This window comes from Fusarium solani, assembly GCF_023522795.1.
Source record: "Fusarium solani strain SB1 chromosome Unknown bctg00000000, whole genome shotgun sequence".
Taxonomy (NCBI): domain Eukaryota; kingdom Fungi; phylum Ascomycota; class Sordariomycetes; order Hypocreales; family Nectriaceae; genus Fusarium; species Fusarium solani.
Genome location: NW_027072157.1, coordinates 4,887,190 through 4,910,430, shown reverse-complemented (window position 1 = coordinate 4,910,430; position 23,241 = coordinate 4,887,190). Strand labels below are relative to the sequence as shown.

The following is a 23,241-nucleotide window of genomic DNA, read 5'->3' as shown; positions in this document are numbered from 1 at the left end:
ACAGCCCTGTCTCGGGATGGATCTAGGGCAGGCATGAGGAAGAGACATCTGTATTCAAGGTAAATGAGTTTCTTGGAGTTGACAGTCGTGACGACTACAATTGTTGTCTATAGTTACCGTACTACGTATACGCAAACTTCAAGGCTGCTGGTCTGGGGTAATAAACAAGCGACTCCGAACCCTGTCGATGAAAGACCTTCATGTAAGAGGCGCATACTGCTGATCCTAGGACCTAAGCAAGGGAGGCCGGGCATTTGACCATTTGAGGCAGCAGAGAAGCTCGCTCACCAGATGTTGGGCATGCTGCAGCGAGATGGAGGCCGTTTAGCGATGAAGATCACTGAACATTTTGAATGACATGGCGCACGAGGGTTGGTCTGGTCTGCCACGTCTCTTTCCAGGAAAAGCAATCGTGGTAATTACACATGCACGAATGCAGGATCCGTCAATGGCTCACTGCAGCTGCCAGCTTCTCCAACGAGCAAAGCGGCATCGCAGTTGTCCCTCCTTGTAGGGATGAGGTTGTCGTGCTCAACCCTGAACCCTGGCTCTCAACTCACATCTCGGCCGGAGGAAACAAGGTTCCAATGCAACCTAGAGTAGAGGAAGCCAAATGATGATGGTGACGATCTGACAAGAGGGACAAGCATCACATCACACTTGTCTCTGTCTTGGGTCACGGGGCCTATTGGTGAAGAAATTGATCTCTTTTTTATTTCCTTTCTTTTTGGTCCATGGTTCGATGGACCACCAACAACGAGCGAATCTGGCCACAGGAGAAGAATCATGCCAGCAGCCGGCGCTTGTGCACGCGCACGCTCCAAGGCCCCGTTCGTTTGCTTCATTGCTTCTTCTACCCGAGCTTCTCGAAAGAAGTGGGAACCACCACGGCCGGCTGCATACTTTCCCTTTCGCCTCTCGTCTTGAAGCTCGAGGGTTCGCCCGGCCGCGGAAACGGAGAGAGATTGCCCGAGACCCCTCGTGAACCCGAGGGTCGGATACCAAGAGGACGGCCGGGCATCTTAGGCGAGACGGGACGGGAGACGCGCTCGTTGTTTCTGGTCCCGTATAATGGAATTGGAGATCAGCAAAGATGGTGTAGAGCGCGATAATCGAGGGTAATAATAGGCGCGGGCTGGGCTATATCAGAGAAACGGCGCGACGTTACACGTCAGGTCAGACGCGCTCAGCAACCTCGAGGCTTCAATGCCCTCCAGATTTGTCTGACCTGCCGTCCTCCCTCCTTTCCTTGAGCACAGGGCATCTCTACCCTTTACGGTGTGACCGAGCATTGTATGGATATTTATCCCGCGCCATGCTTTGCTGTGTTGTGTTGTGTTGATGAACGGAGGCCAGAGCGTAAGGTGAAGAGAGAGCTGAGACCACCACCGTGTGAGCACCCGCCGAGCCACCCCTTCGAGAAGCCCACTTCTAAGATTACTGGTCAATGCCTGCCGACTGTTGTTTTGACATTGGATACCAGGCTGGTGCTTCTAGTGGCCAGCCGTGTTTGCGCGGCTGTCGTCTCCCTCGGAGAGGCGGCCTAATATCCAAGCCCTTGATAGCCTGGGAGGCATTCGTGACACAATATCGAGTCCGTCGCGGGTGGCCATTGGGTTCAAGGCGTCTGCCGACGTATTAATAGGCCCAAGACCAATTCCAGAGACGTCGGACCAACCAACAATGGATGATGCATGATGGGGGACTAGCTCTAGACATCTCAACTAGCTTCGCCTCCAATACATATCTCGAAATTGCGGAGAACCACCCGAATCCAAGTCCAGGGAGGACCAACGAGATGGTGCGAGCACTGGCCGACGCAGGCATTGATTATTGGCCTAGGGCGACTCGCTCGGTGACGGAGGTTGGGAGCATGATATCCAATCTTTGGACTGGCGAGGTATGTATTTGGCACGGGGGGCATTGAGTTTGGCGCGCCGGATGATGAATGAATGAATGGCATTGCATGGGGTAATTTCCAGTAGAGGCCCGATCACCTTGGCCCATCATGAAGGCCATAGTCATCGTCGTCATTCACAGCAACATCCAATACATCCATTAACAATGCGTCGACCGCAATGTGCCCGGGGACGTGCTGAATGAACCAAATCATCCATGCTCTTTCTGAGAGAGAGTGTGTCTCGGACCTCGACTCGGACCCTCCGATCTGCATTGTCAAGGTACACAAACCCGTTGAGCGTCTTGCACAAACAGCATCTTGCTTGTGTCAGTCTGTCTGATGGATCCATCCATCCCTCTCACGATGGATGGATGGATGACCTTACAGGCCATTTCGGGCGCCCCCGGTACACTGTACCTGCAGGAACGACAGCTTCCAGGTACCCGCCGGAGCAGGGCGCTAGATTCAGGGGTAGCGGTACCTGAGCCAGAGAGAGAGAGCGGCACCAGAACGGGACCCCTTCCTCATCCATCATCGCCCTCCCACTCCTTGCATCGTGATCCATGAAGGGCAGGTTGACCGATGAAAGATTGTCACCCGCTAGCAGAGGACCCCGAAAAAAAGAGAAGAGAAAGTCACTTGGAGGCGCCTCCGAGTCTGGTCAAGGGCCGCTGAGTGGATATCGAGGTACCCGCCCGCTGTATGTAGCGAGCAGGACGCCGGCGGATGGGGCTCCACAACTGCAGCCCAAGTCGGGTCTCATCTCGTCAATTTCGCGCTGGCGCCCGAGTCTTTGAGTCTGCTCTCAAGGATTGGGATGGGGATGCGCTGCGTGCTACTTGCTTTGCGCCTGTGCTTGCTTCCATGTCTGGGTTCTGCCCGGTAGGTTGTCCACTGATCCATCCATCCCAGGGCTGTTTCTGCTGGCCTGCGCTTCCAATACCATGTCCCTGAGATCCATTTGTAGACAGTACGTACCTAGGTCGTCTTTAGCCTCCCGTCCTGGTCAGGTCCAGGTTGTTCAGCTTCCCGTCTCCTTCAATCGGCTGGTTCCATTCCCCTTCGACACCTTCCCTCCACCAGACTCTCCTCCTCCTCCTCCACCACCCTCCACCCTTTGAGCGCGCGCGGCCCCAACTCAAACTCGGATCCTCACCCCATCCACAGCTGGCTCGCCCAGAGCCTAGGTTTCTCGCGTCGCCCGTTTTTTATTGACTCGTGCCCATCATCTCCTCTTAACCTACCTACTTCCTCAGCCTCGCCCGTTCCTGGCGATCCCTCCTCTCTCCCATCCTCACCTTTCTCTCACTTGGCGTTTCGGTTGTTGCGCGTTCGCGTTGAGTGTTGATCTTGGTCTCTCCCAGCCTCCTTCACCTGTCCACTCCCGTCGCCTGCCGCCTCCATAAAAAAAGGGAGTTAATTAGCAGCTGCAGCAACCCCATACAAGCCTGGTACCAAAAGCAGCCGCAACAACAACAAAAAAAAACAATACCGGCCCAACTGCCAACGCATCCAGCATCGGCCGCCCCCCAATCCCAATCTGCCCTTGCGCCGAAAGCTGCACCTCTGCTATTGGGTTCGTCCCGCCGGATACGCACGCCAGACGGGGACTGCACCCAGTCAGCCCAAGTCCAAGCCGAACGAATCGATAAATCGCACGTCGTCGACCGAGATTCTGCCCGCGCACCATGAGATAGTCGAGACTGTCGGGCTCATTAATCCAATTTTGAAACGTCGTCCCCCCCGTGCTGGTCGCTTACAGCTGCTGCTCCCTGGAGCTTCTCGATTCGCCAGCCGCGTCAATCCACCCCCGGCACTGCGCTCCCCCGAAAACTCGTGGTCTGAAACTGCCAGGTATCTCGACCTGCATATTCGCGTCGCCCGCCTGGATTTTTTCGAGCGCCACTACCAAAAACTCTCTGCTCGCTTACGCCGTTGACCCCGTTCTCACGACACCTTCAACGGTTTTCTCCAACTCGACATTTTGACGCGTTTGGGCGTGGAAGATGTCGTCGGCTGCCCTGCAAACGGCCCCCCATCAACACACCGCTCTGGCCTCGTCTCCCTTGGCCACACCGTCCAGCCGCCAGTACAGGTCCTCGCACTCATCCCCTTCTGGCCAGGCGTACAATGCCCAGCAGACCGCGACCGCTTCTCCATCTTCGCGACGACCTCCTTCACGCAAGACGAGCGACAGTGCACCTTCACCTGCTTACCATCTAGGTCCCGGTTTTGGCTCTCCCGTCACCGCTACCTCAGCGCCCAACGAACACGAGCCGTCCGCCTCTGATCGGCACGGCAACATGCCTCCCGTTGCTCCTCCACGGACTTCGTCCAACAACCAGAGCGGCGGTTCGCGAAGGACACAATACTCCAATGAGAAGATGACCAACTCCCCCCGACGAGGACAAAACGATGCATCTCGATCCGGTTCCCATGGTGATCACGGCGCTGCCGCAGAAAATGGACATCGAAGCAGCAAGGCTGACGCCGCTGCCCGAGCCGCCAGCAGAGATGGCAAGAACGCCACGACCGCGATTCCCATCCGATCCGCCCACAGTACGCCCTCGAGACCTGTCCACGAAGCCACTGACAACCTAACCAAAGCCATTGCAGCTGCCCAAGATCCAAATGGCAGGGATCGGAATCATGCCACAAACCAGGACGACGACGATGCTGCGCCGCCTCCTGTGGTCGCGACTGGCGACCACGGCGAGGAACGACGAGGGCAACGGAGTCGTCACGATCACAGCCGAAGCAACAAGGGCACTACAAAATTTGGCGACTTTATCCTGGGAAACACTATCGGCGAGGGAGAGTTTGGCAAGGTCAAGCTAGGCTGGAAGCAAGACAGCAGCGTTCAGGTGAGCTCGCATCCTTCCGGCTTGCTTTTTCTAGGAATTGACTAACGATTCGCCACAGGTTGCTATCAAGCTTATTAAAAGGGACAGTGTTGGCAGCAACCCGTCTCGATTCGCCAAGATCTACCGAGAAGTTGCCATTTTGCGAGGTGTCCAGCACCCTAATATCGTGCGCCTGATCGACAAGGTCGAGACAGAGAGACACATTGGCATCATTCTCGAGTATGCATCTGGAGGCGAGCTGTTCGACTATATTCTCAACCATCGATACCTGAAGGACAATGCGGCCCGCCGTTTGTTTGCCCAGCTTGTCTCGGGTGTCGGCTATCTTCACAAGAAAGGAATCGTTCACCGAGATCTGAAACTGGAAAACCTGCTCCTGGATCGCAACCGCAACATCATTATTACCGACTTTGGCTTTGCCAACACTTTCGATGCGAATGAGGATCTCACTGAGGAGGAGGAGCTTAACCTCACCGACAGGGAATTCGTGAAACGAATGGGTCTGGACCGCGTCAAGCGCAACGGAACCAGGAAGGGTGATCTCATGCAGACAAGTTGCGGTAGCCCGTGCTACGCAGCTCCCGAGCTCGTTGTCAGCGACTCTCTCTACACCGGACGCAAGGTGGATGTCTGGAGTTGTGGTGTCATTCTGGTACGTCGAATATGAACTGTTGCTCATGATGGTTGGTGCTAACTTGATATTAGTACGCGATGCTCGCTGGCTACCTTCCCTTCGATGACGATCCGGCCAACCCCGAAGGCGACAATATCAACCTTCTCTACAAGTATATCGTGACGACTCCTCTGACGTTCCCCGAGTATGTCACACCACACGCTCGAGATCTCCTCCGTCGTATCCTCGTCCCCAACCCCCGTAAGAGGGCGGACCTCTTCGAAGTGGCTCGACACAGCTGGCTCAGCGAATACGCGAACCTGGTGGAGTTTATAACCAGCTCGACGACATTACCTTCCGATGTTCCGAATTCTGGCTCCGCACCGGACGATTATGCAGAGGCTCCGACTATCGCCAGAAGCTCATCGGTCCGCGAGGCCACCAAGCACAAGCAGTCTCATCCTCCCGTTGTTGGAGGACTGGCCAAGACCCATGGAAACATCGACCCCGAGTCCGAGTCTGGGCACCGCACGCCCAAGGATGCCAAGCGACGGACTGTTCAGGTCGAGTACGTGGCTCCCACCACGCAGACACAGCGTGGCGCCGATGCCGCGGCCGCCAAACCCAGCTCTCGCTCTCTTACACAGGCGCCCGCACCCGAGGTCTCTACTGAGAAGCCACTACCTCGAGAGCCTCCCGTGGCAAAGGAGATTGCTGCCCGGACAACACAGTCCAGGCGGCCTCAGAGCTCTCACAAGAACGCTGCTGCCGCTCCCGCGAGACCGAGCCGCGACACTCGCGCCACCTCGGACAACGCCTTCATGACTGGGATTAGTGCGACAGCCAGGCCACAGACCGGAGGCTCTATGAAGTCATCCACTTCTATGGGTCTGCAATCTCGCACTACCTACGGACAACCTGTACCCCCAACAATTGCCGACACCAATGCTCAGGGCCGAATCCAGCAGCCTTCGAACCCAGAGGACGAGGAGAATGTGGCCAAGACAGTTGGAAGCGTTCCTCCCAAGGTTATGAAGATGTCGGCCTTCCAGGGTGAGACGAAGCGTGAAGGAAGGGGCCACAAGCGGTCCAACACTCTTGGCGATCTTGGCAACAAGATTATGGGCCGCAGCGGATCTATCTTTGGAGGTCGTGGTAAGAAGCGATCAGAACAGCCCGCCGACAAGTCAAGAAAGTACCCTCCCGTCAGCTTGTCCAACACCATGCTCCCTGGCGAGGAAGCTGGCCCCCGACCCTCGGTCGATTCAAGAGCATCTCGACGATCCTTCTCCCTTGGACTTGGCAAGAAGCGCAGTGGCAGCATCCACGGCTCTCAAGGTTCAGGTGAGAAGCCGGAGCGTCGGCGGTTCTCTCTGGTGCCACCAGCTCTGTCTTCTAAACTGGGTCTGGGTGGTGGTAAGGACCATGGAAGCGTAACGGCCTCGGAGGCTGAGTCGCAGCAAGACCTGCCCATTCAGAATCCCCGAAACGAGCAGCTCCGTGGATACAGCGCCCATGACGAGCCCCGACACAGCGAGCCTTACTTTGACGCCCCTTACGAGCAGGTCCCCTCGCAAGACACTGCTCACTCAAGCCCTGTCTACCACCACCGCTACGGATCTACAGCACAGGATGCCAGAAGGCCCAGTGCCATCCCACCCTACATGCAGACTGGTGCTCATCTCAACACGGGGTCTGAGTCGTCAGTGGACATGCGCCGCCCACCGACGGAACCGCGATCTCGACCTTACCAGGGCGACTTTTCGGAATCCGAAACCTTCGACGGACGCGTGGGTAGCAGCCGTGGAGAGCGTGGCGGGGTACTTCACAAGAACCACAAGCGATTCGCGGACGCCTACGAAGGGGCCGACTACCGAGGACACGAAGGGAGCAGCGGAGCCGCGAAGCGAGTCATGGACTTCTTCAGGAGGCGCGGGAAGGCTCGAGGTGGCGAAGAGCGGTGAACAAAGCATGCGATAAGCACCCGGAGTTTACGGCGTTCCGTCTCAGTTTGGGAATCTCTTGTCTGGAAGTTGGTCGCACCAATGTTCGCTGTTGGATGCTATAATTGTCATTGTCTACCTATTTGTTTTTGCCGGGACGCACACACGCACATCACACATATCAGTAATGAGGGACGAAACTGAGGGCTCTCGATGATGCCCGTTAGCAACTCAGAGGCCGCCCGGAGTTGGTCCTTTTCACGCACTCACATCATGGCGCAAAGGGATTCGTACGAGATTGATTGAGATCAGGTGGTGGTCCCGGATGGTTACACTCTCCTACATACATTTTGGTACGGAAAGGCTGTCGGTCATGATCGGCAGATGAGAGCAGGACACGGGCTGGATGACCTTGTGATACCTGGATCTCGGCCGAGAAAGAAGAAAGAAAGAAAGAGGAAGAAGGGGTTTACTTTTTATTTGTCTGTCTCTATAAACGCATCTCAAGGTTGTCCTGCAGGCATTAGCGCTGGAGCGAAGTTTGAGCACGAGGTGGCATGGAGGGATCGGTCTATCGAACAGATGGATGGGTCGATGAAGTGGTTTGCATTCACGAGCTGGAAGGTGTATTTGAAGACGCCGTGGTAAATGGAGTCGCCATATATCATACCTAGACATAGCTATAAGGATCAGAGAAGACGGATCTATGTAGAAATTAACTGTAGCAGAAGCTTGAGTTGCTTGTGGTTTTGCAGACCGACTTTGTATTGCAATCATGGCTAGGTCTTTGTATTAGCTTGGGGAGTTTTTGGTTCAGTTTTTGGTTTGGATGAAAGGTTGTTGGTTGTACATAGTTCGTCTCGGGCTCATACGACTCAACAGACTTCTAGTTGAAACGCCACTCATGATAACTTTGTAATGATTGCTGAGCTTGTTGTATAGTGAGATATATTTATGGCATTTGATTCTGGGTAAGCAGTTGCCCTATCGATTTCTGCTTAACATTGGATCCCATTTCTTGGTTATGACCTGGCTGGAGGAGGAGTGGTATACGAGGCTGAATTCTGTTGGTTGGGGTCTTGCCTATCCCTCAACCTCTTTAACCGCTCAACAACTCGCGAAACCATCAGGTGAACTTTGGATTTATCAGTAACACTCCTGGCCCTTTCATCACCAGCCTTGTCCGCTGCTCTCGCGTTCCTTTCTTCCTCTGCTCTGGCCTTGTTCGTGTATATGTGATATACCAATGCTGCAACATCAGCATCACCACAACCGGAACCCGTCTTGGCTGATGTGATGAGGAACTCGGTACCGATGCTGGAATTTAACTCTCCCCCTCCATCTAGCGACACCTCCCAATCTGGCAAATCCGCCTTGCTTGCTGCCACAAAGATGACTGGCCCCTCTGGCGGAGGAGGCACCCGAATGTCCCTGCACAACGCCTGTACATAGTCAAAGCTGGAGCGATCCGCGATGGAATAGACGCATATGAGAGCATCCGAGCGCGCAGCCAGCCTCTCGACCAAGGTGGGGGTGTAGGAATCGTTGGATTTGATGAGATCGCAGTTCAGCATCACTGGGTCCTGCTGAGCCGTCACCATCTTGCGGCCACTATCATCACCCGTTGGGTCGTAGGGGACGTCGTCAACGTACTCCTGCATGCAGATGTGGTGGACTAGCGCTCTCAGCCCGACGTGGGGAGCGCCCACGAAGTGGACTTGAATTGTTTGGTAGCGGCCTGGTTGCTGGGGCACAGTTGGTTTTGAAGCTAAGCTTTCCATGGTTTGAGGATGATGACCTTGCGTGGGTGTGATGAGGAGAGATTTGGTGGAGGATGAAAGATGAATTCACCGCTGACAGCGTGGAATGATTGAGCAGGGATACAGATTCTCGGTGTATCAAATAAACAGATGGTGCAACCAACAACCATCCTGGGCGCTGGTATCCAGTACTCATCTTCCATTGCCCGTATAACCATTGCCAACACCGCATGTTAGTGCTTATAGTCGATAAGCTTGATTTGCTTTTTCAAATATCCTCCACTACGACTCAAAGAGATACCTCAGCTGGTCCAGAGGCCACAGATCCCTCTCCGGATCCCGGGCACTCATATCCTTCTCGTCCACCGGCTTCGAGAACTCGAGGATAAACTGAAGCATCCACCGGTCGAGCCGGAACGAGCTGTCCTTGCTATTCAGGCAGGCATTGTGAAAAGCCTTTAGTCTGCTAAAGGACGTGTAGACGATGGGCCAGTACGTGTATATGTCGGTCAGCATCTCAAAGTTGCGCTCAAGCCTGCGCTTGGCGAGCTGAATCTCGCTCTCGTCCATACCGAACAGCAGGGTATGGAGCTGAACCGTAGACGCGATGACGAGCATGTGGCCCGCGAGGGAGTAGTAGATGTCCGTCTCGGGGCGGGACTTGGCGTGTGAGATGAGGTCGCACAAGTCTCCGGCATGCCGCTTGCACCTCTCGGCGTATAGCTGCGTCGGGATAACTGTGCTGCCCGTCTCATCTGATACCAGGCTGAGTTGGAGGAACTGGTAGAACAGGCGTTGCGAGGCGTTGTTATAGTTGATATGAAGGCATATGAACTTGGGACCGAGCCCCTGGCTGGTCCAGTGCTGGAGGTTATCTTGACTGTACCGTAATTGCATTGGTAAATCCGAATACCATCGGTCCAGGGAAGCAGACAGCTTATGTATAGTGTTCCACATTGACTCTTGTTGAATCTCCTCGGCTACTACTGTCGCACAGTAGGAGTTGATCTCGTATAGGATCTGGTTAAGTTTAATCATATGGGCGAGTACTGGAAAGGAGTCCTCTGCGGATTCAGACGATAGAGCTGCCAGGACTCTTTCATCATCTGCCAGGTCATGAAGTTGTAGTCGAGCAAAGGTTAACTCGCCTATCGGTAAAGGAACATCCTGCCGTGGTTTTATCGCTCTAGGGAGGCAAAATGCTGCAGACAACCAGGTATCGCTGGTAACAAGGGACCACCAGACTATTAAGGACGGTTCAGTCGTGTTGGCACAGCACTCACGTTCAGCAAAGCCCACGCACCTCTGTTGTTGACTTCCCGCTCGATGGCCGTCTTGACAGGAGCATTGGGCAGGTCCATTACCATGGCCATTCGACAAGCAATGGCGTAGTATACAGATTCTGTGACAGCTTCTCCTTCAGCCACGCAGATGCACGCTAACAGCACGCATGCTTGAATGGTTGTTATTGAGGTATCGTGCAAGTCGAGAAGCTTCTCGGCCTCCTTTGCATAGGGACGGCCTCGTTCCCAGGGGTTGATTCCAGCAAACATGGGATGTGATGAGAACCGAGCCGCAAGACCAACAGCTCCTAGAAAGAGGATTCTAGGGACCGACCCATTTTTAACGGAGGCCTTGAATGATGGCCAATGGAACAGACAGGGAAAGGCAATGTTGCCATGACGAAAGTAGAGGTCGACCAGTTCCTCGGACAAGTCTGGGTCGTTCAAGATGGCAGGAGAAGCATGCTCGAGAGGCTTGTCAGGTATTTCGGGGGTGCTCTCAAAGCTACATTCAAGGCCCCTCTTGATGCAGAGGTTACAGCGTATCGCCTGAGGAGCGCGATCACATTTCTTGCGGCGATCACTAGGAGTGTCTTGTCAGGCTCTCGAGTCCAACAGCGGCAAGTCCCAGAAACGTACCGGCAGGCTACGCAGGCGGACAGAGGTCTCATCGTTGTAGAGTATCCAAGGCATGGATGGCGAGTGAGTGGAGAACTCGGGGTAATTCAAACAACGAGATGGAGACGGGGCCGAGCCCATCGCCGGGCCGCTCAGAGCCCCATGCTCGAATCCGGCCGGCTTATTCAATTTTCGGCTCGGATTTGCGTTTAGTCCGTTCCCACCTGATGGTTGTATGATGGTTGATCTGCTGCGACTTGGTCGGGTTACGTCACTCTGGTGATGAAGCAACGTTGGAATAGAGTCTTTGGGGCGTTTTGTCAAAACCTGAAACTCGTTGGCCCGATAATTAGCGACATTTCCTGTAACTGTGCCGTGAGGTCTGGAGACTCTTGGCCAAGTTGGTGGTCTCAACAGCCACAGGAATGCAACAATGGTGGCTGGTCAAGGTCCCTGTCGATCCCTTGCCTCTGACTGACAAGGCAAAGCAAGGCGGCTCTAGCAATGCGTAATCAACGCCATATCCCCGTCTCTGGGTGACCAACAGCGCCACGAGGAGCCGGCGATGCCAAGCCAAACTCGGCACGCAAGATCCGAATAGCACGGGGATTCTCACCGATAAGCTTGTTGATGTAGCGCGTGGCCAGCTGCGTCGTTGTTGAGCGCCCCCAGTAGCCTGTTTGCTGGACCACCGCATTGAACATGGGGCTTGGGAGCACAGGCCTTGTACTTTGTTACGACTCTGTTGATTCTGATGATTCTGTTGCCTTCAGGGCTCTCAACAATAATCAAAGCGTGATGCTCACGTCAAGCGAGGATAGAATGACTGTGCAAAGAGTCACTTGACCACTCGCCTCCAGAAGAGTCCAGATTCTTTGAAAGATGGAGTCTCGGGAATCGCCTGGAGCACACAGCCTCACTTGATCACTCCCCTGGCAGGCTGGCCAATCAATCGCTAAATCCACTGTAATCATCCACGTTTTAGCGGGCTCCCTCAGCGCTGGTCGACGACATCATTGCGCCTCTGGGCCCGTTTCAGTGGGTGCTTCTCCACTGACGCCACCCCACCTCACTACGGAAAGAGCGTCATCCCCGATCTGGGAAACTTGGAGCAGCTCGAGGAAGGTGAGGCCCGCTCCATTCCCGATCCCGCCTTAAAGCCAAGGCCTTGGCCTCTTGGCCCGTCACCTCTTCTTCACTTACAACCGTCTCTCGACCTTTTCCCAAGATCCTCAAGACAAGACAAGACACTCCCTATCAAGAAAGAAAGCAGATAGACAGACAGATCCTGTACTCTCGTGCACATTTCAAGATAAAAGCCTGTTCGATGAAGGAAGCCTCCTCTGAATCCCCCGATATAGATGGCAGTCGCTCTGGTGCACAACCCGCAGCGCATGGATTCTTGCCTCCTTCATCCAAGGCTCCTGAAGGCGGAAACACTTTTGGCTTGAGCCAGCAGCTTCACCGCAACGACTTTGACGAAAAGACTCGATCGGATAACCACCATGACGTCCCTCGCGCAGACCAAGCTGCCGTCGACGGCCACTCCACGAACCACAATGGCTCCTCCGAGCTCAAGATGCCACCTGGGCACATCCCATCTCATACATCTTCTCAGGCTGCACGGCCGGGGTCTGTCGTAGAGCCGACACCCAAGGCCGGGGAGCCATCTGAAGAAAACACAAATACCGCCAAGAAGGGCACCTTTATTGACGAGATCCGCCGCAATACCTGGCTGGCCGTCACTTACAGCTGGCTTAATGTCCTGCTCATCTTTGTACCCGTCGGCATTGCCGTCTCCCAGGTTGACGGCATCCATGGCGGTGTCGTCTTTGCTATGAATGCCATTGCCATCATCCCTCTCGCCGGACTGCTCGCGTTTGCAACCGAGTCTGTGGCGCGTAAGATGGGAGATGCTCTTGGCGCGCTGCTGAACGTTACGTTCGGTAATGCTGTTGAACTGATCATCTTGTGAGTCTATCTTCCTCTTCATGTTTCAATACATTGAATGCTAACTTTATGATAGTATGTACGTTAATATCCTAACTTCCTGCCGAATGGCAAAGGTTACTAGAGCTCAAGTGGGCCATGGTATAACTGCTCTTGCGTTGATCTGATGGCTAACACCTATTTCTTTCTTTCCACAGTATTGCTCTGGTCAAGGTACGTGTTACTCGGCAGTTGATTGAAGTTACATGAATACTAACTAGTCTTAGAATGAGATTCGAATTGTCCAGGCTTCCCTCTTGGGTTCGATCTTGGCCAACCTACTCCTAATTCTTGGCATGGGTTTCTTCCTTGGTGGTCTACGCTACCGTGAGCAGGTTTGTCGCTTCATCTCTCGCTGATGCTCTTTGTCACTAACCGTGTCCTTTAGATTTACAACAGCACGGTCACTCAGATGAGTGCTTGTTTGCTCAGTCTCAGTGTCATCAGCTTGGTTTTGCCAGTAAGTTATGATACGGAGTACCTATACATAGTCGCAATGTGCTAACAATTCATTCAGACAGCTTTCCATGCCTCTTTCAGTGACCCAAAGCTTGCTGATGCCCAATCTCTCAAGATTAGTCGTGGAACGAGTGTGGTAAGTTCGACCGTTGCTTCTCTGTGGATGATTCTTCTAACTAGCATTAGATCCTCCTTCTCGTCTATATCATCTACCTCCTGTTCCAACTCAAGTCTCACGCCTATATGTATGAGTCCACGCCTCAGCACATTGTCGATGCTGAATCGACCCCTGGTCCTGCTGCTGGTTGGTTGGATTCATCTAGCTCAGACGACAGCTCATCATCGAGCTCAGATTCTTCTGACTCTGACTCCTCCCACGGTACCGTCCGCAAGAGGATGAAGAAGGTTCTTCGTGGTGGACGGCGTCGAAGATCTAGCAACGCTTCCGCCGACACTGCCAACACTAGAGCCACTCGCGCCGGTTCTTTCACCACTAACAACACGACCCCTGGTGAAGAGGTATCTGAGCCATCAGCTTCCAGGCACCGGATCCCCCGATTCCCTTCTTATGAAGGGAGTGAGCAAGCCGTTGACGAAGAAGAGGAACCACGTCGTTCTCACAGGCGTCGTCGCCATCGCCGACATAGACACCGTAAGAACAAGAGGCACGATCACGACATTGAAAAGGGTGGTGATGGAACGCAATCACGGAACAAGCAGCCCGAGGCTGGTGCGCAAAATCGCGGCGAGGGTGAACCTCGCCGTGTTGATTTCGCTGTCCAGAACGAGGCAGAACCCGGCTCGTCAACTGGTGACCGAAGACCCTTCCCCCTTAGAGGAATCTCCGTCAAGAACCTGGCACCCACTGTCTTCACTGAGAAGCCAGAGCCAGGTGTTTTGCCTCCCGCCCCTTCTGGTCCTGTTCCCCGCGTTCGCTACGGTATCCGCCGTACCAACTCACTTCCTGACCGCCTGGGTCAGCAGTTCCGCCCTCCTGGTGCCATGCTGCCATCCCAGGTCCCGTTGATGGCCTTGAATGCCGCTGGCGCTCAGAAGGCTGATCGGGAGGATGACGATGAAGAGCATCTTTCCCAAATCGGTTCGGTTGTTCTTCTCCTCGTCTCTACGGCTCTGGTTGCGGTTTGTGCCGAGTTCCTGGTTGACTCTATTGAGGAGGTCGTTAGCACCTCGTCGGTCGGAGAAATCTTCATCGGTCTCATCATCCTGCCCATTGTGGGCAATGCTGCGGAACACGTCACAGCCATCACAGTGGCAATGAAGAACAAGATGGATTTGGCTATCGGTGTGGCTGTTGGCAGCTCGATCCAGATCGCCATCTTCATCACCCCATTGGTTGTTATTCTGGGCTGGATCATGGACCGCGAAATGACGTTGTACTTTACGCTGTTTGAGACTGTTTGTCTCTTTGTGTCGGCGTTTATTGTCAACTTCCTGGTCCTTGATGGCAGAAGCAACTACCTTGAGGGTGCCCTGCTCTGTGCGGTGTATATCATCATCAGTGTAGTGGCTTTCTTTTATCCTGATGAGAATGAGACCAGTGCTTGGGGCAGCTAAGCCAAGCCGCCAGCGGGTGCGCTCTACCACAGGTGAGAGTGGTTAAGATGCACAACAGACACATGGTAGCATATGACTGCTATGGATTTGGGAGGATATTCAAGGGACACAAACATGGATTGTCCTTGTTAGGTAGTTTGTCAGGCAATTTAAAGTGGCTATGAGGGTTCCCTGTCCCCATGCCATGTACACCTCCCACTCGGATTTCAGTAGCTGTGACATGGGCCCAGATGCATTCAACAGGTCAATGGAAAATTGCCTCATACGTAAGTTTGCTTAATACGCCATACGCAAGGCAGTTCTTGGTAGCTCAGGCTCTTTGAGGATGCAATGCGCCGCTCGTTTGCGTTTGTCTCTCGGGGGCAGTGTTGTTCGTTCGTCAGCTGGTCACTAATAGCCCGGGTGCCCAGCCGCGAACCAGGCCTGAAGCGGCGTGGTGTTGGATTAAGATGAGGGTGGAATAAAGGTGGCTCAGCCACGACCTTAAAGTGTGCTGCGCTGGCAATAAATAATTGGTAAATAGATGGCGTCTGTTCTTTTCTTTGTTCTAGGACTCAATTGTTGTTCCTGCTCTCGTTGGTGGTGCTCGTCATCCATCAGTCGCTGCTGCTGTTTCTCAAAGTGCAAGTGGTTGCATTGCATGCAGTTGTGCGCCTGAAACCTTGTTTCGACCTCCTCAACAACCCAGCTCATACCATCATCTCATCCCTTTCATCATCGAGTCAAATCATCAACAAAACATCACTGCAAATTCACGTAGCCATGTGCTTTGGTGGCAAGAACGAACGCGATAGCGACCCGGCGCCGCGTCCGGTGCAGCGACCTGTGTCGTCGCAGAGCCAGGGAGACGTCAAGAAGAGCAAATATAACCCACAGAACGACCCCAATCATCTGGGAGAGCCGAGTTACACAGCGCCTCCAGGCCCACCCCCGGACAAGAAGCAGGCTGCGGACTTTGCACCTCCTCCAGGACCACCACCTGGACAATCGTCATCGCAGCAATATGCTCCTCCACCAGGGCCACCTCCAAGTCAACAATATGCTCCTCCTCCTGGACCTCCGCCTGCCTTCGCCGCTCATCCCCAGCACGACTGGGAGGTAGCTGTGCCTGATACCTCACTTTTCCCCCCACCACCGGCCATTTTCAGCGGCTACGATAGATCCCCGACCAGCAATGCCACCGAGGAAGAAGCCATCGCCGGTGAAGACTGGTGCAAGGCCTATCCCATGACACAGCCCATCTACCTGGACAAGATCGGAAAGTCGGCTCTTCAGGCGGGCAACATCCGTTTAATGGAGCCCATGGGCTTCAATGGGAAGCTCACCTGGGTCAGCCCTGGACATTGGGAAGGTCGGACCTCAAAGAACTCGCCTGACCGTTGCATCATTGGCTACCCGCCCCTCTACTCTGTCACCGAGCATGATCCCATCCGCCTTGGACAGCCGAAAACCATTTACTACGAGGTCCAAATCACGCGCGATAGTCCGGAGGTCTACGTCGGCCTCGGCTTCACAGCGCTGCCCTACCCTTCCTTCCGGATGCCAGGTTGGCATCGTGGCAGTTTGGCGGTTCATGGCGACGATGGGCACAAGTACGTCAACGACCGCTGGGGTGGCCGTGATTTCACTGAGCCGATGCGTCGCGGTGAGACGTACGGTATTGGCATGACCTTCCGCCCCATCGGCGGGCAGAAGCCCCAGGTCGACATCTTCTTCACCCGCAACGGCACTCTAACGGGTGGGTGGGCGCTGCATGAGGAGACGGACGCCGAGCAAGACCTGCCTGTCACGGGCTTGGAAGGCTTCCATGATCTAAGCTGCGCCATCGGGACGTATGACGCCGTCAAGTTCAAGGCAGTCTTTGAACCATCTGGGTGGATGTATAATCCTCATCAGCTGTGAGGTCAATGATGGATTGATGGTGGGCTGATGCCGTTGATGACTTGTTGTTCACTTTTCGCAGCCTCTCTACGGGGACGAATACCTTTAATCATTAAGTAGACAGACCAAGACACGCGTCCCATTTCTTGATATTTTTGCGGTTCCCCAGTGCTTGGACATGATGCTTGAGCTGTAGCATGAGCGCGTCATGTCTGTTGAATCGTTTTAATTCCACTTCTGTGTCTGTTTCCTCCATCGGACCTGTTTCAACATTATTTACAGCCAATGATTCCAAGATGTCCGATCTCAAAGTTATTCGTGAAAACCTGCTGAGAGAGGTTGATAGAGGGTATGGTGGTGAGGAAATGCATCTAGCGGGGCGACAAACCCCCCATACATACAAGTCTAACGTTCAGTGCGCGACGGGCGAGACCGATGGTGATAGTAACAAACACCCCAATTAAACTTTTGGTCATTTCCTCAAACCACCATGGAGGTCGATAGCGATAATGGCCTGCTCGGCAAGATCGCATCCGGCTGTTCAGTCGAAAAGTGAGCTCAAACTAGGCATGCGACTCTTGGATTTGGATGTCTGACCTTGGATGATAGGGAGGCTTGGCCCGCCTTGCGCAGCGACATTCTCTCGAGACTCGACTCGGTATAGCCTCAGAGCTGCAGTTGTCCACGGCCGTGTATGTACTGACCGACTCCGTCTCAGATCGCGCACAACGACTTTCCGATCCCAAAGCTCCCTCCCCCGCCACCGACCCCCGAAACCGCTGGGGACAAGCTCGCGTCTACGCAGCCGTCATCACCACCCGGCGACTCGTCCCAAGAAGCCAACAAGGAGAATGCGCCGACCGAGTCGCTCCCCGCCACACAGCCCATCGAAGGGACGCTCCCAAAGCAGCTCGCCGACATGCTCTTCGACATCACCAGCCACCTCCAGACCTTTGACACCTACCCGCCTCATACGATCCAGCGCCTGGCCGACCTGATCTTGCAGCCTCACGCGCACTACAAGGCGCTGGCGCCTTATTTACATGCTGTCGATCGCACCGTGCAGGTGACTTCGGGGACCAACATCTACCCTCTGCCCCCGCCCATTCCCGATATGTCATCGATGCACCTAAATGGCGAAGACGTAAACGATCCGGCTGTGTCGGTCGCGTGGAGCAATCCTACAACGGCAGCTTTGGGCACAGACGAGGCGCTGGGAGGAGCTCTTTTGACTCCCATCCCGTGGCTAACGAGGCGCAGCCCCGACAGCGGACAGAACACGCCTGGTGCGCAGATTCACAGCGAAAGCACAGAAACCATCGATGGTCCTAATGGCGTGGGTAGCATCGAAACCGTCTCTGTCAGTGTGAATGGCATTCCATCAACGGGACATGCACGTGGCGTCACGCAGGGTGAGCTGTTGCGACAGGAGCAACGAGCAGGAGTGGTGCCTGTAAGCCAGTTGTCACGAGCCCAAGAGGCTGCCCACGAGGGAGGTCTCACGCTGGGAGAGGAGGAGGAAGAAGAGGAGGAGCAGCTTCGACAGCGCCAACAAGAACAAGAACAGCAGCTACAGCAAGCCCAGGAGGAAGAAGAGGAGACACCACATGCACGAGGACCGGAGGAGATTGGTGTCGATGACACAGGCCCTCAATCTTCAACAACAAGCTACGTGGGCGAAGGTGGTCTAGAAATGCAGGGCATTGACGTTGAGGCCGCCGTTGGGAGAAAACACGATGGAGACGAGCACAAGGCAGATGATAGCATGGATGCTGATGGAGATGCCGAAGGCGAGAGTGAAGCCAAGAGCCCCAGCGCGGAGAGCGTTGGCACGAAACGCGAGGCTGAACAGGAGCTCAAAGGTGATGCACTAAAGAAGGTCAAAGAGAATGGGGTCGAAGGCGAAGTCAAGGACAAGGATACTACCGAGGCGAACGGGGAAGACGAGAAGAAGGCGTCGACAGACGAGACAAAGAAGGATGATGACGGTGACAAGATGGATACGGAATAAGAGAAAGGTTCACGACGGATGACATGATACCATATGGTCAAAGGAGGGTTTAATGTTGGAGTCTTGGGGGTTATGCAGAGAGACAAGCTATTTTGGTGTCTCTGGCAAGATAGACTCGGCCGCTGAGACAATGGATCTCAGGGGGCTTCACATAAGGCGCAAGAGTTTTGAAAAATCAGTCTAGAGGGCCGTCCTTTGGCCGACAGCTGGAGGCTTGCATGAGTTAACGTCAATCAACGGCCATGGAACGTTGTCAAAAGATGTGGATGGCCTCGATTGGGTGGGCGTATCGCCGAAAGAGGGCGTTGCCGTGGTGATAGACGCCATGGCCAGTGTTGACCCTAGCTGCCGCATGGGACCCGCACCACTAAACAAGGGCCTTGGGTAGTTTATAGACCATGTCGGTATAACCCTCTTTGTATTTACATTTACTTACTAGACAAGGCTTGCGTTGCTGAAACAAACCCTCTGCAGGCATCCCCTCCTCTGTGCCACTGACTTTAGGATCCAGGGTTTCTTTTTTTCAATTTCAATTAACGTCCTTGTCAAAGTCTAGTCCAGTACATGTCTAGATGAAGCGGGCACCGTCAAAGCTCCCGCAACAACAACACTTACCACACTCGACTCTTCACCGCACATCACCATCCACCCCGACTCACCACCAGAAGTTGCCCACCGTGGCTCACCCACGCCCAACACGCTCCGACCGGGAGCATAGCCGGATCGCCATGGCCTCGAGCCTACGCGCCGGCGCCGGCAGCCGTGCCAACGCGAGAACAGCAAGCACGAGGGCCTCGTCAACCAGATACGCCTCGTCCTCGATCGCAGCGCGTGCCATGGAGCGCAGCGGTGCCGTGTCGCCCTCCGAGTCGGTCACCTCGGTCAACACGGTCGGTACCAAGCGCAAGGAACGCGACTTTGACGCCGACGCAGGGGTCGAGGAGACAAACATCACCGTCGTCGTGCGATGCCGCGGTCGTAATGAGCGCGAGGTCCGCGAGAACAGCAACGTCGTTGTTGCTACTGACGCCGTCAAGGGAAAGGTTGTCGAGCTGTCAATGGGTCCCAGTGCCTTGAGCAACCGCTCCTACAACTTTGACCGCGTCTTTTCCCAGGCCGCTGACCAGAACATGGTCTTTGATGATACAGTGAAGCCGATTCTTGACGAGGTAGGTTTCTGGCTGTGCTTGAAAGTCAATTGCTAACCATTGTGACTAGATGCTCTCCGGATACAACTGCACCATTTTTGCCTACGGACAGACTGGCACAGGAAAGACGTACACAATGTCGGGTGACATGACCGAAACTCTGGGTCTTCTCTCAGACGAGGCCGGTATCATTCCCCGTGTTCTTCAGACACTATTCAACAAGCTCGAACTCGAGGACGCCGAGAGCACAATCAAGTGCTCATTCATCGAGCTCTACAACGAGGAGCTCCGCGACCTGCTCTCGTCTGACGAGAGCGCCAAGCTCAAGATCTACGACGACACCTCACGGCGGGGTCACACGAGTACCGTGGTTCAGGGCATGGAGGAGAAGCACATCAAGACAGCTGCCGAGGGTGTCAAGGTGCTTCAAGAGGGTAGCTTGAGGCGTCAGGTGGCGGCCACAAAGTGCAACGACCTGAGTTCTCGAAGTCACACTGTCTTCACAATCACCACCTACGTGAGGAAACCCAACGAACACGGCGTCGACGCCCTCGTCAGCGCCGGCAAGCTGAACCTGGTCGATTTGGCTGGTAGCGAGAACATCCAGCGATCAGGAGCTGAGAACAAGCGCGCCGCTGAGGCTGGTCTTATCAACAAGTCTCTTCTGACTCTCGGCCGAGTCATCAACGCTCTCGTCGACCGCGGTTCTCACATTCCTTACCGAGAGTCCAAGTTGACTCGACTACTACAAGACTCTCTTGGAGGCAGGACCAAGACCTGTATCATCGCCACCATCTCTCCCGCAAAGAGCAACCTAGAGGAGACCATCTCGACGCTCGACTACGCCTTCCGGGCCAAGAACATCAAGAACAAGCCACAGCTCAACCCCATGATGGAGAAGAAGACGCTGCTGAAGGACTTTACCATGGAGATTGAGAAGCTCAAGAGCGAGCTGATCGCTACCCGCCAGCGCAACGGTGTCTACCTCTCCAACGAGACATACGAGGAGATGACGGCTCAAAGCGAGTCGCGCCGCATCGTCAACGAGGAGCAGGCCGCCAAACTCGAGACTCTAGAGAGCAACCTACGGAACAAGGTTCAAGAACTGTTCAACCTCCAGTCGACGTTCATGGGTCTGAAGAAGGATCACGAGGGCACCAAGGCCCTGCTAGATGACACCAAGGAGGTGCTGGACCAGACCGAGATTGTTCTTTCGGCTACGCGAAAGTCGCTGGCCGAGGAGACCAGGATCAGAAAGGCACATCAGAAGACGGAAGAGAAGCTGACACAGGTCGGCGGAGAGCTCATCAACAAGCTTCATAAGACGGTCCGCGATGTCGGTGGTCTTCACGCCAAGAACAAGCGCAAGTCGGATCTACAGTCTCTCAACCGCAACACGTGGAGCACATCCCAGGACCAAGTCGCCGATGTCACCTCCATGGTTGAACGACGGATCGAGGAGTTTCAGGACGAGCAGCAGGAGCACATCGCGAGCGTTGGAAAGCGAATGGAGGAGTTTGTGGGTGAGGAGCTGCGGAAGCTCTCGTCAACGCAGACATTCCTTGATGAGCATTTTGGCACCTTTGTCGAGTCCAAGAAGCAGCTCTTGGATGGAAAGCAAAAGTCCAAGGAGGATATGGACGAGGTGCTGGAGGAGATCAAGGTGGTCCGCGATACCGTCAAGGACCGGATGGGTGAGAGCCTGCAGTCTATCTCTCACTCTGCTGAGAGGATAGCTGCGGATATGCTGAATGAGATGACGGCTTTCCACGGCCAGGTAAGTTGGCTTTCTACTTATACAGAGGAGGTTATGTACTGACTTGAACCAGCTACACAACTCGTACAGCGCGCTTGGAAAGGACTTCAAGTCCACCTTTGAAGACCTTGTTAAGCACATCACAGCCCAGCGAGCCGAGTGTGATAGTCTCCGACGACAACTTCAGGCGGCGACAAACACCATCGTGCTGCAAAATGCCACTATTTCTACCCGTATCCAGGACGCGTTGGAGGAGGACCGAAGACAAGCCGTCGACGATCGCCAGAAGCTCATGACCCAGATCTCGGCCCTGATTAACACGCAGGCTGAGGCCCAGGAGTCGCGTCTTCACGATAAGGCTGTCCTTATTCAGAAGAGCATGGCCGAGACCAACACAAACCTCGAGAACGCCGTTTCTCACTACGGCGAGGGCATGACATCTTGGGATGTCAAGGAGGGCGAGCTCTTGGACGAGGTCAAGAAGTCTCGCGATCAGCTCAAGACGAAGCTCAAGGATGACTGGACTGCGGCCAATGAGCACAGCAACTCAATCCAGGCCACGGCCAAGTCTGTCCATGCCGAGACGGTCCGTGTCGTGGACGAGCAGATTAAGGATCTCGACGTCCAGATGGAGGCTCTGGACGACTTTGTCACTCGCGCCAAGTCGGAGAATGGACACCATCACGAGACTCACGGCCAGTCCGTCCAAGCCCTGTCCAATACTGTCGAGGAGTCGTTTGGCAACATCTCTGCTCACTTCAAGTCGACGTTTGACCGTGTCCAGAACCTCGGCGAGGAGATGGAGCTCGACCTTGGTGATCTTCAGGATGGTCTGGAGCCCCTGAATGATCAGCTGTGCCAGCCCCTGGCCAACCTGCGGGAAGACATCTCGGGCACAGCTCTTCAAGAGTACCAGCCTACGGGTGACACGCCTGCCAAGGTCCAGTACCACTACCCAACTGACCTGCCTCGCACTGAGCCTCACGATCTCATCATCTCTCGCATCGACGAGATGCCCACGCCAACCAAGGACCGTGACAACGACAAGGACACTACCATCGTCTTTGCTGATCTCGACTCTCAAAAGATGATGACGTCTCCTCCCCGTCCTCCACCCCGTGCCTCCAACGCCAGCGCCCCCGACGGTAGCACCTTCGGCATGAGCCTCCGCGAGGTCAACCCCAACCTCACGACGGGCTCCATCAACTTCAACCCGCGGGTGAGCACCATGTCGATGCCGCCCGAGCGCACCATGCCGCTGTTTAAGCGCAGCACACGAGTGACGCGGAGCGCCAAAAAGTCCATCAACATAGACGCCATCGTTGTCGAGGGGGGTGAGAATGCGCTGCCCACGACGTTTGAGCAGAGGAGAAAGAGCCCCAGGCTGAATTAGAGTGGTTTGACATGAGAGTTTGAAATGAAAGGCCTTTGTCTATAGTTG

The 23,241-nt window shown here is 54.6% G+C and overlaps 7 protein-coding genes across 7 annotated transcripts; 5 read left to right on the top strand and 2 right to left on the bottom strand.

The window, feature by feature from the left end:
- Window positions 1-3,906: 3,906 nt before the first annotated feature.
- On the top strand, window positions 3,907-7,341 carry MRS44_001547 (uncharacterized protein; the record flags this gene model as incomplete). Its single annotated transcript, XM_046267313.2, has 3 exons — window positions 3,907-4,764; window positions 4,823-5,416; window positions 5,470-7,341. 3 exons carry the CDS (start codon window positions 3,907-3,909, stop codon window positions 7,339-7,341), a joined length of 3,324 nt encoding a protein of 1,107 aa, XP_046138181.2.
- Window positions 7,342-8,342: 1,001 nt separating this feature from the next.
- On the bottom strand, window positions 8,343-9,101 carry MRS44_001546 (uncharacterized protein; the record flags this gene model as incomplete). The annotated part of the gene is made up of 1 exon (XM_046267314.2): window positions 8,343-9,101. The coding sequence occupies one exon, from the start codon at window positions 9,099-9,101 to the stop codon at window positions 8,343-8,345; it is 759 nt and encodes a 252-aa protein (XP_046138182.2).
- Window positions 9,102-9,362: 261 nt separating this feature from the next.
- Window positions 9,363-11,034, bottom strand: MRS44_001545 (uncharacterized protein; the record flags this gene model as incomplete). Its single annotated transcript, XM_046267315.2, has 3 exons — window positions 9,363-10,324; window positions 10,384-10,946; window positions 11,003-11,034. 3 exons carry the CDS (start codon window positions 11,032-11,034, stop codon window positions 9,363-9,365), a joined length of 1,557 nt encoding a protein of 518 aa, XP_046138183.2.
- Window positions 11,035-12,308: 1,274 nt separating this feature from the next.
- On the top strand, window positions 12,309-15,004 carry MRS44_001544 (uncharacterized protein; the record flags this gene model as incomplete). Its single annotated transcript, XM_046267316.2, has 6 exons — window positions 12,309-12,952; window positions 13,129-13,144; window positions 13,198-13,305; window positions 13,359-13,430; window positions 13,488-13,565; window positions 13,616-15,004. The coding sequence occupies 6 exons, from the start codon at window positions 12,309-12,311 to the stop codon at window positions 15,002-15,004; spliced, it is 2,307 nt and encodes a 768-aa protein (XP_046138184.1).
- Window positions 15,005-15,766: 762 nt separating this feature from the next.
- On the top strand, window positions 15,767-16,906 carry MRS44_001543 (uncharacterized protein; the record flags this gene model as incomplete). Its single annotated transcript, XM_046274878.2, has 1 exon — window positions 15,767-16,906. The coding sequence occupies one exon, from the start codon at window positions 15,767-15,769 to the stop codon at window positions 16,904-16,906; it is 1,140 nt and encodes a 379-aa protein (XP_046138185.1).
- A 469-nt stretch (window positions 16,907-17,375) lies between these two features.
- On the top strand, window positions 17,376-18,896 carry MRS44_001542 (uncharacterized protein; the record flags this gene model as incomplete). Its single annotated transcript, XM_046274879.2, has 3 exons — window positions 17,376-17,437; window positions 17,495-17,543; window positions 17,604-18,896. The coding sequence occupies 3 exons, from the start codon at window positions 17,376-17,378 to the stop codon at window positions 18,894-18,896; spliced, it is 1,404 nt and encodes a 467-aa protein (XP_046138186.2).
- Window positions 18,897-19,624: 728 nt separating this feature from the next.
- MRS44_001541 (uncharacterized protein) lies at window positions 19,625-23,193 on the top strand (the record flags this gene model as incomplete). Its single annotated transcript, XM_046278190.2, has 3 exons — window positions 19,625-20,065; window positions 20,115-21,821; window positions 21,874-23,193. The coding sequence occupies 3 exons, from the start codon at window positions 19,625-19,627 to the stop codon at window positions 23,191-23,193; spliced, it is 3,468 nt and encodes a 1,155-aa protein (XP_046138187.2).
- Window positions 23,194-23,241: the final 48 nt, after the last annotated feature.